General features: G+C 50.9%; 2 protein-coding genes across 2 annotated transcripts; both read right to left on the bottom strand.

Annotated features, from left to right (window-relative positions):
- Window positions 1–80: 80 nt before the first annotated feature.
- Window positions 81–6,250, bottom strand: LOC117746845 (leukocyte cell-derived chemotaxin 1-like). The gene is made up of 7 exons (XM_034556159.1): window positions 6,146–6,250; window positions 5,762–5,902; window positions 4,719–4,859; window positions 4,114–4,227; window positions 1,566–1,716; window positions 1,050–1,159; window positions 81–305 (listed from the first exon to the last, which is right to left on the bottom strand). Exons 1-7 carry the CDS (start codon window positions 6,215–6,217, stop codon window positions 81–83), a joined length of 954 nt encoding a protein of 317 aa, XP_034412050.1. The 5' UTR covers window positions 6,218–6,250.
- A 1,671-nt stretch (window positions 6,251–7,921) lies between these two features.
- On the bottom strand, window positions 7,922–11,291 carry LOC117746869 (protocadherin-8-like). Its single transcript, XM_034556195.1, has 3 exons — window positions 8,751–11,291; window positions 8,373–8,598; window positions 7,922–8,274 (listed from the first exon to the last, which is right to left on the bottom strand). The coding sequence occupies exons 1-3, from the start codon at window positions 11,190–11,192 to the stop codon at window positions 7,922–7,924; spliced, it is 3,021 nt and encodes a 1,006-aa protein (XP_034412086.1). The 5' UTR covers window positions 11,193–11,291.
- Window positions 11,292–12,101: the final 810 nt, after the last annotated feature.

Here is a 12,101-nt window from a genome sequence, read left to right as displayed (position 1 = left end):
CCTCCCTCCCCTCCCTAGTTTCTTTCCTCCCCCTTTTGGACTCCACCGTGCTCCCAGGTGTGTGTGTGTGGGGGGGGGGTTTACACCAGACCCAAAATGCGCGCCACCCACCAGTTGCAGGGCATGATGACTCTACACACCACCCTGCAGCCCTGATAGTGGTACGGCCACGGTTGGTACCCTCCCAGCGGCTCGCAGATCCTCTGGCAGTGGGTGTAGCTGCGACGGCACTCGTTGCAGCACACGCCCTGGTGGTCCAGCATGGGGTCGATGTTCATGGCGCCCTCCTCGCCCTCAAGACCTCTCTGGGTGTGGGTTGGGGGGGGGCAGAGAGAGAACAGCGGTCAGAGTGTACACAGCGCTTGTGTTTTCCGCGTGGTGCTGAAACGTCTTCGGCGCGGAGAGAAGACTCGTTTCAAACCAATTAAAAATGCATTTCCAGACAGGCGGGATGGGGAGGAGGAGATGTTGTCAGATGTGGGTTTTTGTTGTCAAATATTTTCTTTTTCAACGTAGTGCTTGCTGTTCTACCCCCTTCTGTGGTTGTCAGGCGTGTGTAGCATCGGTTGGGGGGGTTGGGGGAGCTCAACAAGGGAAGGGAGAGGGGATTAGGAAAAAAATGGGGCCCGACATAAGAGGTGAGGATGGAGGGCACTGTGTGTGTGTGTGTGTGTGTGTGTGTGTGTGTGTGTGTGTGTGTGTGTGTGTGTGTGTGTGTGTGTGTGTGTGTGTGTGTGCTCAGCGGGACCACAGGGAGGGGAGGGAAGATGTTGTGGAATTATTCATACAGCCTCAGTGTTGAAAGGAAAGCTTTAGACAGGCAGCCTCACATGGAAAACACACCCACGCATACGCTCAGATTTGCAGTGACAAACCGAGCCCCTTCCACCGTGACCCCGGCATCTGCTGCTGCTCGCACAGCTGTGAGGAACTCTCCTCGGCAAGAGCCTCCTCAGGTGGCCCTCGGATCTGAGCGGACAGTCGCGAGCGCTGCCGAAGCACAACAGAAGAAGGAGAAGAAGAAAAAGAAGAGTGTTGCTGTGTCTCACCTGATAAGGGTTCTCCGGGTTGAACTCTGCCTCCACGTCCTCTTCCTCCTCGCCGGCCCCGGCTGCCTGGCGGCGCTGGCGAAGGGCGGCCCTCCTCTCCCTCTGTCCGCCTGCACACATCACAGTCTCAGTATCTGACAGCGGCCCACATTTAAGCGCGGAGTGGCACTAATGTGGCGCGGCGGCTGATTGCACTGCCGTTTCTCTGGCAGCATTTTGAAGCCCTCAGATTAAGTTGAATAAAATTGTGTTTTAAGAACTTTTGACCCTCACAGCACGCTAGAAAGTGTACGCTCCGTTGCTCCGAAACATTAAAAGGGCTTCTGCTTTTCATGTAAGCCTGTTTTCCTTTCTGCGATGTTAAGTGGAAATTCTAGAGGCTGTTTGACCTATATCCTCTTTTGTTTTGTGAAAAACAAAAAAGAAACAGAAAATTGAGTGTTTCACTCTCAGTTTTCGCTGGACTTACATTTCCATATCTCTACATTTCCATATCTTTACTGTGTGGTTGCTTACTGGGTGAGTAGGTGGGACGGAGCCAGAAGATTGGCAGGTCTCCGCACAAGTCCTTTATCTTGTTGCTGAGGAAGCCGGAGTCCGAGAGGGGAGTGCCAGCCGCCACCCAGATCAGATCGTCCTCAAACTTGGCCGGCATCACCTCGTCCTCCTTTAGGGGGTGAAGGAGGTGAGGAGAAGTGAGCAAGACTCCCAGTGCAAATCACAACAAAGCATCTGGCGTGGTACCGCACTTGTTTATGGATGTTGTTACTAGACGTCTTTAAACAGTCTCTGCATCCTGTCCAAGTCTAATCTGCATTAATGGCCTGCTATTAAAGCTCCTTATAACAACATAAAACCAAGTAGTAAATAGGAAGCCCTTCAGGCTTCAGCATACAGATTCCCTTTGCACTAACATTTAGCTGTAAACGCAATGTCAGGACTCATCAATATCTGAAGGGAAGGAGAGATAGGATGGAAATAAACTAATGAGGTTTCCAGAGGAGAGAGATTGTAAAGTAAACATGTATACATATATACATCTGTGTCCACAGCCTGCAGGTAAAAAGGGAATTCTGTGGGCGTGATTTTGGCCACAGGCATTTGTCCCTGAGGGCAGCACTGCACTCGCCACCGCCGTGTTGAGGGAACGTTTTCCTCCAACCTTCTTTTTCTTCCCCCAGCTCAAATGATTTGCTGGAGGGACAAATAAAAGCAAGAGTCCTTCCCCGCTGCGCCACTGATAAGAGTTTATCTGACCCGCTCTCTCTGGGATGGAAAAGTGTGTGTGCGTGTGCGCTTATCTAACCCATATTTGCCATCACTCTAAATTATAGAAAATGGCCAGCCTGCAGCAACCATTATAACATCTCCCTGTCTCCACACACACACACACACACACACACACACACACACACACTAGAACGAATGTGAGCAAAACGATCATTTATGAGGCAAAGAGAGGCAATAACACAAACGCACACAAAAGCACACACGTCAAATAAATGATCTGTTAAGGCAGAGAGAGGCAATAAGAGCAGCCCTGCGTGATAATTAATTGTGCGTTTGCGTGTCTGTGTGTCTCAGAGTGTGTGTGTGAGACTGTGTGTGTGTGTGTGTGTGTGTTTCTACGCGTTCATGAGGGCATTTGTGGTGATGTGGATTCATGTGGATGTGAGGCTTATGCAGAGCTAAATGGTTTTAATTATCATACAGCCTCAAATGAATAATCACAGGCGGCAGGGTGTGTGTGTGTGTGTGTGTGTGTGTGTGTGTGTGTGTGTGTGTGTGTGTGTGTGTGTGTGTGTGTGTGTGTGTGTGTGTGGTGTGTGTGTGGTATATGGTATATGCAGTGAAGTCCTCTGTGTTATTTTGAGTCCACCAAGCTGTTACGTGATGGGAACCCACATACAACATGTGCTCCAGGTTTCTCACTGGCTCGGGTGATTCATGCTAACTCCTCAGCACACGCTGGCTTTAGATCAGAAGTGGGAACTCGTAGGACAAAGAGTTTATCATTTGAAACCGCTGGCTGCATAACTGGCCTGATTAAAAGATGTGTGGAATACAGACTTGTCAGTAATAAACTGTTTTAAGGAACAACGTTTAGGTTTCCAGGTTTTAAATATCCCTCTGGCATTCTATTGTCTTTTTATCTGTCTTGTTATTAGAACGTGAGAGAAGCTCCGGGCCATTTATTAATGACCTACTAACATTCTGTCTGCAGATTTGATGGTTCATTAGAAAGCGTCGTAGTCGTTAACACCTCCATGTTACCATGCTCGCCGTCTTGGTTCAGAAAGGTAACACGCTAACATTTAATTAGTAACACGAAACTCAGAGGCTGATGGGAATGTTAGTTTTGCAGCTATTTTGCCCCAAACTAAACAGCCTCTGAATTCATCGGCCCTTGGCCTGATAGTGGATTAGCCTCTGGGGACAATATAGAAGACGTGTACGACCGGATTGTTTCACACGCTACTTTTGAACCAATGAAAAGTGAATTTATTGTGAGGCGACAACCAGAAGCTGCTTGAATGTCACTGGTTAATATGACTGGGACTACCAGAACGCTTGAAATACCAACATGTTGCCCTTTTTGACAACAGTCTCTGCATATGAATAGAGATTATTAACTAAAGTACCCGACAAATGAATTATTATTAATTTAATTACGTATGTATTTTTTTATTTGGACTTGTTGGCGCTAGAAGAAAAGTTAAGGGATCGCTAAAGTGATTACAACTCATCCGGTCGGTTACTTGAATCCATCTCGTGGACGGTAAAATATTTCACTGGAAACACTGGTGGTGCTGGAGAAAAGGTCTATCCACAAGGCCAGTAGGATTCATCCTCTGGGGAGCACGAATTTGTGGCAATCTGATTGAGCCTTGTAGAGTGCAAAGTGGAGGCCTAACAGAAGAGTCATGATAATAGCGTGGAGAAAACAACAAGGCGTGTAAAGCTGACGAGGGACAAATAGCCACCAGAAGTTCTTTCTTTTTATCACTAAAATAAATAAAAGGAAGATGGAAGAACGTTGCGCCAATGGCCGTGACCAACCCACCAGGTCGAATGTCATGGAGTCCTTGTTGAGAGCCTCCACGTCGGGCAGACGGGCCTTCACTTGGGTCTTGATGTAGCACTTCTCGCCCCCTGAAAACCTGATCCCCGTGATCCCCTGGAGAGGTCAGAGGACAAACAAAAAGACGCGAGTCAGAACTCCTCCGGTCGCCGTGTCTGTGGCTGTAAATGTGTACGATCCAAAGCAATAATATCACAGCTGATTTAATCACACGGGCGGACGCTGCATTATGTTCACGATTTATACAATTCCACTCACAGGGGCGCATCGATTGAAGGTCAAAATTGTAATCGTTTAAAGACCACAAGTGCTGCTTCACTAGTTTGATTGGCCTGATTGGGGTGCTTTAAATAAAGGTCAAAAAAACCCAGTCTGCGTTTAATGAAAATTGGAGGGGCGATGCTTCTTGACACCGACTGGTCCCGAGGGAGGATGGCGTGCCTCTCCCCACAAGGGCCTTTAAAGTTTCAACAAATCTGATCGACCTCTTCTCCAATTTGTTCGGAGAGTGCAGACCAGTGTGTTGATGAGTCAGGCGTTCCTGCTTTCACACCGGATGCTTTTGATTATTATTAGATCCAACTCACAATCTCAAAGTCATGGACCTCCACAGCCTCGTCCGCCCCGCTGCCGGTGCTGAATCGCTCCATGTTGTTGGCCGAGTCGATCTCCATCGTACCCTCCTCCACTTTGCCATTGATGCTCATGCTGTAGTGGACATTGTAGATCTGCACACGCATACACACACACACACGTTTTCAGACTGGCATGTAAGGTATGAGAGTCCTGAGAGTTGCCCTGCCCCCACTCTTTCAACACTCTCCCTCATGCTCTCTGTCCAATCTTACTTTTCCTTCACACGTACTACCTCTCTTTTCTGGATGTCTCTTTCAGACGCACGTATTCATTCAAACTCGGTCAGAAGAGTACAATCTGTGCCGCTCTGGGTGATGATGACCCTTCTAAAGAGCCTTTCATCGTGTCTTAATAGCATTTTCTAACATCATATTGGAAGAAAAACACTCAGAAAAGCTACATTTTTCCTCTCGTCTCCTCCACCTCTTGCTCCTGGAGCATCAGCCGGACCAAAGAGGCCCCACCCCACCCGCCCTCTCCACCCTGCCAGGACACACACACACACACACACACAGACACACAACGCTCCCATTCACCATGCAGACTGCACCATGGAGCTGGAGTGTTTAATTTACATTTTACTGTTTGCCTACACTGCAGAAAAGAAAAACAACTCTTGAGTCTCCTTTTAATTCCAACAAGTTAAAAATGTTACCACAGACAAATTAATTTCCCTTCGTCTCCAATTGAAAACGGCTTGTTTCAAGAATTTCTTCAATCAAGCGATATCATTTTAATAGTGATGAGTCTGTTTTCTTCTATGCAGTGATACTTATTTTAGTTTTCAAAGTAGTTAAACTAAATTGGAACAAAAATAATTATTTTGCAGATTGGATTTCAAAAGCTTTTTGATGTTTGCTTTGAATATCTTATATGTAATAAATTAATAAAACCTGTAATGTACCAATACATACATTTACACCCCACCCCATCATTTTCGTAAAGTCTCTTTTTTGTCGTGTAAGTAAGAGACACGTTAACATTGTAGTCTTACGTGTTTGTCATTATGGTTCCAGAAGTAGAAAGCTCCGACTGCCCCCAGTAGCAGGAGGAAAGCCCCGGCGATGAGCACCGCGATCCCGGCCTTGAGGAGGCGGCCGGTGGCGGCGGGCTTCACGGCCACGGCGGAGTAGGCCTATACCGTCCCCAACCCCCCACACAAAAACACAAAATGACCACATGCCCATGAACGCAACATCATCCTGGTAGATAACAAAGTAAATTCACCTCAACCAATGAGAGGCTGAATTCTGATTCTTGTAAAACAAGATTGTGTTAATCTGCGCCATTGTGACAGATGTAGCCTGTATTCTATAACAGGTCCGATACAGACCTCCGTGTCCCGGGATAATCCGACCACTTTCAACTGAAAACTCACCGGGGGCATGAAGTGCTGCAGGTCCTCTGGTCCCGCCGACGCGATCGGCACTTTCTCTGAGTTCCCGGCCATGACTGGATCCAAACACCTGAGGGGACCCCAGTCCACTAAGTATTCCCCCCCCCCCTCTCTCTCTCCCTCCCTCTTAAAAGGAGGATGGGCACGTCCTCTCTTTCACACAGGCAGGTCGTGTTTTACGCACACAGTTGAAACTGCGCATAACCTTTCCAACGGTGATCCCCGAATGGGCAATCACTAATTTAAAGTAAAAAGTTCATCATGTTTCAACTATGAAGAATATACATGCAGCCTCCTACGATACGATCCTCGATATCGTATCGTAGGATACGATATCGTATCGACCCCCTCTTTCTTTCTCTCTCTCAATGCCTCCACAGACTGATGCAGAGTCAAAGGTGAGACTGGCGGAATGTTGCATGTTTTCTCCATCTTGGAGGCAGTGTATTTACACGAGGGCGTGCACAAAGCGGCTTGTTGGACAGACAGTGGGCCCCATTTCATGTCTTCTTTGTCCGAATCAAGAACTGCGTTGTGTACATTTCCCTGAAACCATAAATGATATAATGTAAGTGGCGCATTTGGCAGATAAGAAATAACAAGCAACCTCCGGACAGGAAAGCAGGATGATTGTGTCCCAAGGACATCGTATTCTTTGACACCCAAACACATAATAATCTGCGTGTGGATGAAACTTGTTCGGCGGTTAGACTTGAGCTTCGGAGACTTAACGGTAAGTGCGCCTTTACGCATAGTCAATCTCAATATATCTACCGTGCGTGCATTTTAGGCGCTGATGATTTATGTATCCCTAATGGAAAGCTCAGCATATCTTTAATTCACGTATTAACATGCAGGTCTTAGGCAGTAAAATGCAGTTAATACGTCCATGAAAAGGAGAGAAACTGTGAAGGAGTTCGCTCCTTGATATGCATGAGGTGTGAGAGTGATTTGCTAGAACACCTTGGCGTCCGCTCTGGCATCACACCAGCTAAATGGTATTCACAAAAGAAGGAGAAAAAAAAAAGAAGCTAAACTGACCTTCTTCGGTGGACGGCAAGGACACGAGGCTCACTGTGCTGCAATAACAGCGACGCCTGTTGGCTTTCAGTGACTGATGCTTCACACACACGGACGCCCTACTCTGGCCTCAGCAGGATCTCCACGTCACCGAGCAAACACACCACGCGCATGTTCAGAACAGTATTTCAAAGTTTATTTCCTCTCAGAATAGTGTGACGATAAAAAAGAAAAGAAAAGAAGAAGAATTCTGTACAATTACTTCTTATTGCATTCAAATGATTTTATACATCCTTATCAAACTTGATACATACTGTGGGTCGCCGGCCCCTCTGACTGTACAGTTTCATGGGGCCCTTTTTTTTAAATAGTCATCGTTCTTAAAGATCAATAATTACAATTCATATGTACATAGCTTTGCTTAATTATTACTTCTTTATAAAAAATAAAAATCTCTGTATGTACAAAACTTGCATATGATACATTTCATGTCCAAGCAACATGTGTCAAAGTGATTGAATGGCCATCAAGTGTGGCTTTTTACAATAAAACCAAAGAACACTGAAATATTAGGATATAAACTTATATATGCACTCTCCACAGCAACAAATCCCTTTAAAAATGTACAGTATTGTCATTGTCAAGGAAGCATCAATTAAATCATTGAATACATTACATTTCTTTGAGAGTGAGCTTAAGTGTGCGATGTTGTTTGTTTTTTTCTTCTTCTTTTTTTTTTTAGACGTCGTTGTTTGGACAGTGTGTCGGGGTGGGGGTGTAAACAGGGATGGCGATATCGCCGATCTCCTGCACCCTCACAGGCCTGGGCGGGGTGACCAGAACGTAGTCATACTCTGTGTGCAGCACCTTCTCGTACACGCTCTGCAGACCCACTGTCTTGGGGATGTGGGCCTGGTAGTAGTTGTCCCGGCGGTGGGGGTCCCGGGGCAGGGAGGCCGTCTTGGACAGGCTGCTGAAGGAGGACAGGGTGGGGGCCGGAGAGGGAGCCGCATTGGCTCTCACTGCCGAGGGGCTCCAGCAGCGATCTGAGTGGCCAAGGACCTTACATTCACTAGTGCAAGCCCACAGAGCTGGAGGAGAGGAAGAACAAGAGGAGTGAGATTTAGAACCACATAACCACTTTAGTGACATCACTGTGTCGAGCCATTCAAATGTGCCTTGCCCGTACCATTTTGGCCACCCATGGGAGGAACCACAGCCCCGTCCTTCTTCAGGCCAGTGTCTCCACTGACATCACTGTCGCTGTCGTTGAAGTCACTGTCTCCCTTGCCACTGTCTTTGCCACTGAAGGCCGGGTCCCTGGCAGAGATGGTGGTGTAAGAGTTCCCTTTCCAGATGGTGATGGGCCTCACGGCCTCTTTGGCGTTCCCATAGCCCGGCAGAGTGGAGTAGCCCTGCAGGGGGGGGGGGGGGGGGGGGGGGGGGGGGGGGGGGGAAGAGAGAGAACACAGAGGTTAGCGTCTGCTGGATGAACACCTCGCGGATTAGTCATTGTTGTGTGCCACTAAACCCCACTCGAGCACAGTGTCCCGGAGGTGCGTCTCACCTCGTGTTTATTCCCTCGAGGCTTGTTGTTGCTGTCTGAGTCATACACACAGGGCACCTCGCTGCCGTCCTCCGAGGCCGAGCACATGTCGCTGCCCCCGGGGTGGGCCGAGGTGAACCCACCGGGCTGGCTGCCGTAGGAGTGCCCCTCAAAGCCCGCCCCGCCCCCGCTCCCGTGGAGAGGCAGAAGCGGGTTGTCCGCCACGTGGTTCCTGCCCCGCTCCAGCGTGCCCTTCTCTCCGTACGAGTCGCTGTCGTCTCCGCTCTTGTCCCGCTTGCGACGGTTGCAGGTGGTGGCGATGAGGATGATGGCGAGCAGCAGGAGCGTGCAGCTCCCCGCGAGGACGACGATGATCACCACGGACAGGTCCCACTGCGCGTGCACCTCGTCCCCGCCGCTCGACTGGTACACGGTCCTGTCGCTCGGCGGGGAGCCCGCGACGATGAGGAAGTGGAGCGTGGCGGTGGAGGTGAGCGCGGGCCTCCCGTTGTCACTCACCGTCACGGTCACGCTCAGAGTTTCGTCCACGTCGTGGCTGAGCACCTGGTTGAGGTAGATCTCTCCGGTGGCTTTGTTGACCGAGAACACGGAGGGCTCGCCGGTGGCCAGCCCGTAGGAGACCTCTGCGTTCACGCCCTCGTCCGCATCCCGCGCCTCCACCCGGGTGATGACGTAGCCGCTCGGCGCGTCCCGGGGCAGGAGGACTTCGGCGGAGCCGTTGTTGAGAGGCGGCTGAGTGATCACCGGTGCGTTATCGTTCTGGTCCACGACTCTCACGTAGACATTTGCGCTGCCGGACAGGGACGGGGAGCCGCCGTCGCTGGCCGTGATACGGAGCTCCAACTGTTTCATCACCTCGTAGTTGAAGCTCCGGAGCGCGTAAAGCGACCCGCTGGCCGGGTCCAGCGACACGAAGGTGGAAATCGGGGAGCCCATGAAATATGTGTCCGCCAGCTTGTAGCTGACCTTCCCGTTTAACCCCATGTCCATGTCGCGCGCCACCACCGTGCCGATGTATGCGCCCGGCGCGTTGTTCTCCACCACGGCCACCTCGTACACCGGTTTGTTGAACACCGGAGCGCTGTCGTTCTCGTCCGTCAGCCGGATCGTGTATTGAGTGATGGTCCTGAATGGTGGGGAGCCCAGATCCTCCGCCACCACCGTGAGGTTATATTCCGGGATTTTCTCCCGGTCCAACGGGCTGGTGCTCACAATCATGAAGCTGTCCTCGTACGCCTGCTGCAGTCGGAAGTGGTCGTGTCCGTAGAGCGTGCAGTGCACCTGCCCGTTAGCGCCGGAGTCTCTGTCCGAGGTGCTGACCAGAGCCACGAAGCTCTCTCTGGCCGCCGCCTCGGTGATGTACGCGATCCCCGCCGTTATGGACGTCATGGGTGTGATGGAGATCTCCGGTGCGTTGTCATTAACGTCCTGCACCTGCACTACAATTTTGCAGATGGCCGGGCTCGGGTTCGGACCCAGGTCGGTGGCCTGGACGTCGAACTCGTACGTGGTCTTACTTTCAAAGTCAATCGGACTCTCCAGGGTGAGCCGCCCGGTCTTCCTGTCCACTTTGAAGAGTTGCTGTATTTCCGTCGGCACCTGGTTACCGAACCCGTACACCACCTCGCCGTTCAGCCCCTCGTCTGGGTCCTCCGCGTTCAGGTCCAGCATGAGGAAACCCACCGGTGCGTCCTCGGGCAGGTCCAGGGAGAAGCTGTTCCGGTCGAACACCGGGCTGTTGTCGTTGTAGTCTTTCACCTTGACGTTGATGCGCGTTGTCCCGGTGCGGGACGGGTTGCCGCCGTCCATGGCGACCAGCTCCAGCGCGTAAGAAGCCTGCGTCTCCCGGTCCAGCTCCTTCATGAGCACCAGCTCCGCATATTTAACCCCGTCGGCCCTGCTGAGCACGTCGATCGAAAAGTGGCTGTTGACGGAGATCTGGTAGCTTTGGATGTAGTTCACCCCGACATCTTCATCCACGGCAAAGTCCAGCGGGATGCGCGTGCCCACCACGGTGTTCTCTGAGATCTCCAGACTCGACTCTTTCCGGGGGAACTCGGGGGAGTTGTCGTTGATGTCCTTGACCTCCACCTCGACGTGGATGAGTTTGAACTGCTCTTTGGAGAAGCTGACCACGTCGAAAGCGATGAGGCAGTGCAGGGTGTGTTTGCAGATCCGCTCCCTGTCTATCCTCTCTCCGATGACCAGCTGCCCGTCGCTCTCCCTCAGACGGATGAAGGAGGAGTTGAACTGTTTCATCATCCTGAAATTGGTCCTGGAGCCCGTGGAGGAAATGTCCTTGGCCAAGTTTCCAATCACTGTCCCCGGTGCATCTTCCTCAAATGTCTGATATTTCACCGTCTTCCCTTGTGTGACAGCAGCCAGGCTTGCCAAATAGACGCACACTAGCACCAACCGCCCGTTCCACCCTGTTTCTCCCATCTTGGCACCTTCACTCCAAAATAAACTGAAATTCGGCAAAGTCCAATATGAAGTTGAAACAAAACGCGCCTGCTAAAAATCTACTCCTTCCCCGCTCACCTCCACTCTCCGGTGTTGTTTATCTTTTTGTATAAAGCCAGTAATAAATATTCCATATGTCTTTCAATGCGCACTCTGGATGCGCTGCGCTCTCTTTCTCTCCTTCTCTCTCGACTGAGGTGTGCTGCTCTCTCAGCGCAAGAGGGCTGCAGTGTCTGCAGGAGGGTTTATACGGCGAGGCATGCAAATGAGCCGCACTGTGACCAATCCGGGCTTTGAGAGGGGGTGGGGGGAGAGAAAGGGGGGACTTCTGAAAGACCTCTAAACCCTGTTTAGAGATTCCTGGACTGTGCGAAGAGACTTGGCACCCAATATGTGGGCTAAACGCGGGGCTTGATTTAATACAGCTATAGTTCCCGTTGCTTGTTTATGTTCCTCCGGCTGTTAAATGAGTGTGCGCACCGACACATGGTGTGTGTGTGTGTGTGTGTGTGTGTGTGTGTGTGTGTGTGGGGGGGGGGGGGGGGGGGGGGGGGGGGGGGGGGGGGGGGGGGGGGGGGGGGGGGGGGGGGGGGGGGGGGGGGGGGGGGGGGGGTCTCAGAGATGCGCAGTGTCCCTGAGCTAGAGGACAAAGCATTTGAATCGGAGTGCTCAGGATGCTGTACCATATAGGCGTACTTTCAGTAAAGAGATTTATGTCCCAACACTGTTCGGTTGGATCCCCACGCGCGTGGCCCGTGTAACCCTCTGCTGGAGCGAAAGCATTCACTGAGTCTGAGCTGTCCCGGTGACCTCTCCACCTCTGGTGGCGGAATAACTTCGCCCATGCAAGAATATGACGTTATTTGTACCTCCGAGGGCCCCGATCCA

This window comes from Cyclopterus lumpus, chromosome 17, assembly GCF_009769545.1.
Source record: "Cyclopterus lumpus isolate fCycLum1 chromosome 17, fCycLum1.pri, whole genome shotgun sequence".
Lineage (NCBI taxonomy): Eukaryota > Metazoa > Chordata > Actinopteri > Perciformes > Cyclopteridae > Cyclopterus > Cyclopterus lumpus.
This window is presented reverse-complemented; position numbering and strand designations above follow the sequence as displayed.

What these genes read in the sequence shown, in the direction of transcription:
- LOC117746845 (XM_034556159.1), bottom strand. Translation starts at nt 6,217, where the DNA reads ATGGCCGGGAACTCAGAGAAAGTGCCGATCGCGTCGGCGGGACCAGAG. An exon ending in TGCAGCACTTCATGCCCCCG is followed by an intron (nt 5,903 to 6,145) that starts GTGAGTTTTCAG and finishes GGGACGGTATAG; the next exon opens with GCCTACTCCGCCGTGGCCGT. An exon ending in ACCCGGAGAACCCTTATCAG is followed by an intron (nt 306 to 1,049) that starts GTGAGACACAGC and finishes ACCCACACCCAG; the next exon opens with AGAGGTCTTGAGGGCGAGGA.
- LOC117746869 (XM_034556195.1), bottom strand. Translation starts at nt 11,192, where the DNA reads ATGGGAGAAACAGGGTGGAACGGGCGGTTGGTGCTAGTGTGCGTCTAT. An exon ending in CTCGAGGGAATAAACACGAG is followed by an intron (nt 8,599 to 8,750) that starts GTGAGACGCACC and finishes CCCCCCCTGCAG; the next exon opens with GGCTACTCCACTCTGCCGGG. An exon ending in TCCCATGGGTGGCCAAAATG is followed by an intron (nt 8,275 to 8,372) that starts GTACGGGCAAGG and finishes CCTCTCCTCCAG; the next exon opens with CTCTGTGGGCTTGCACTAGT.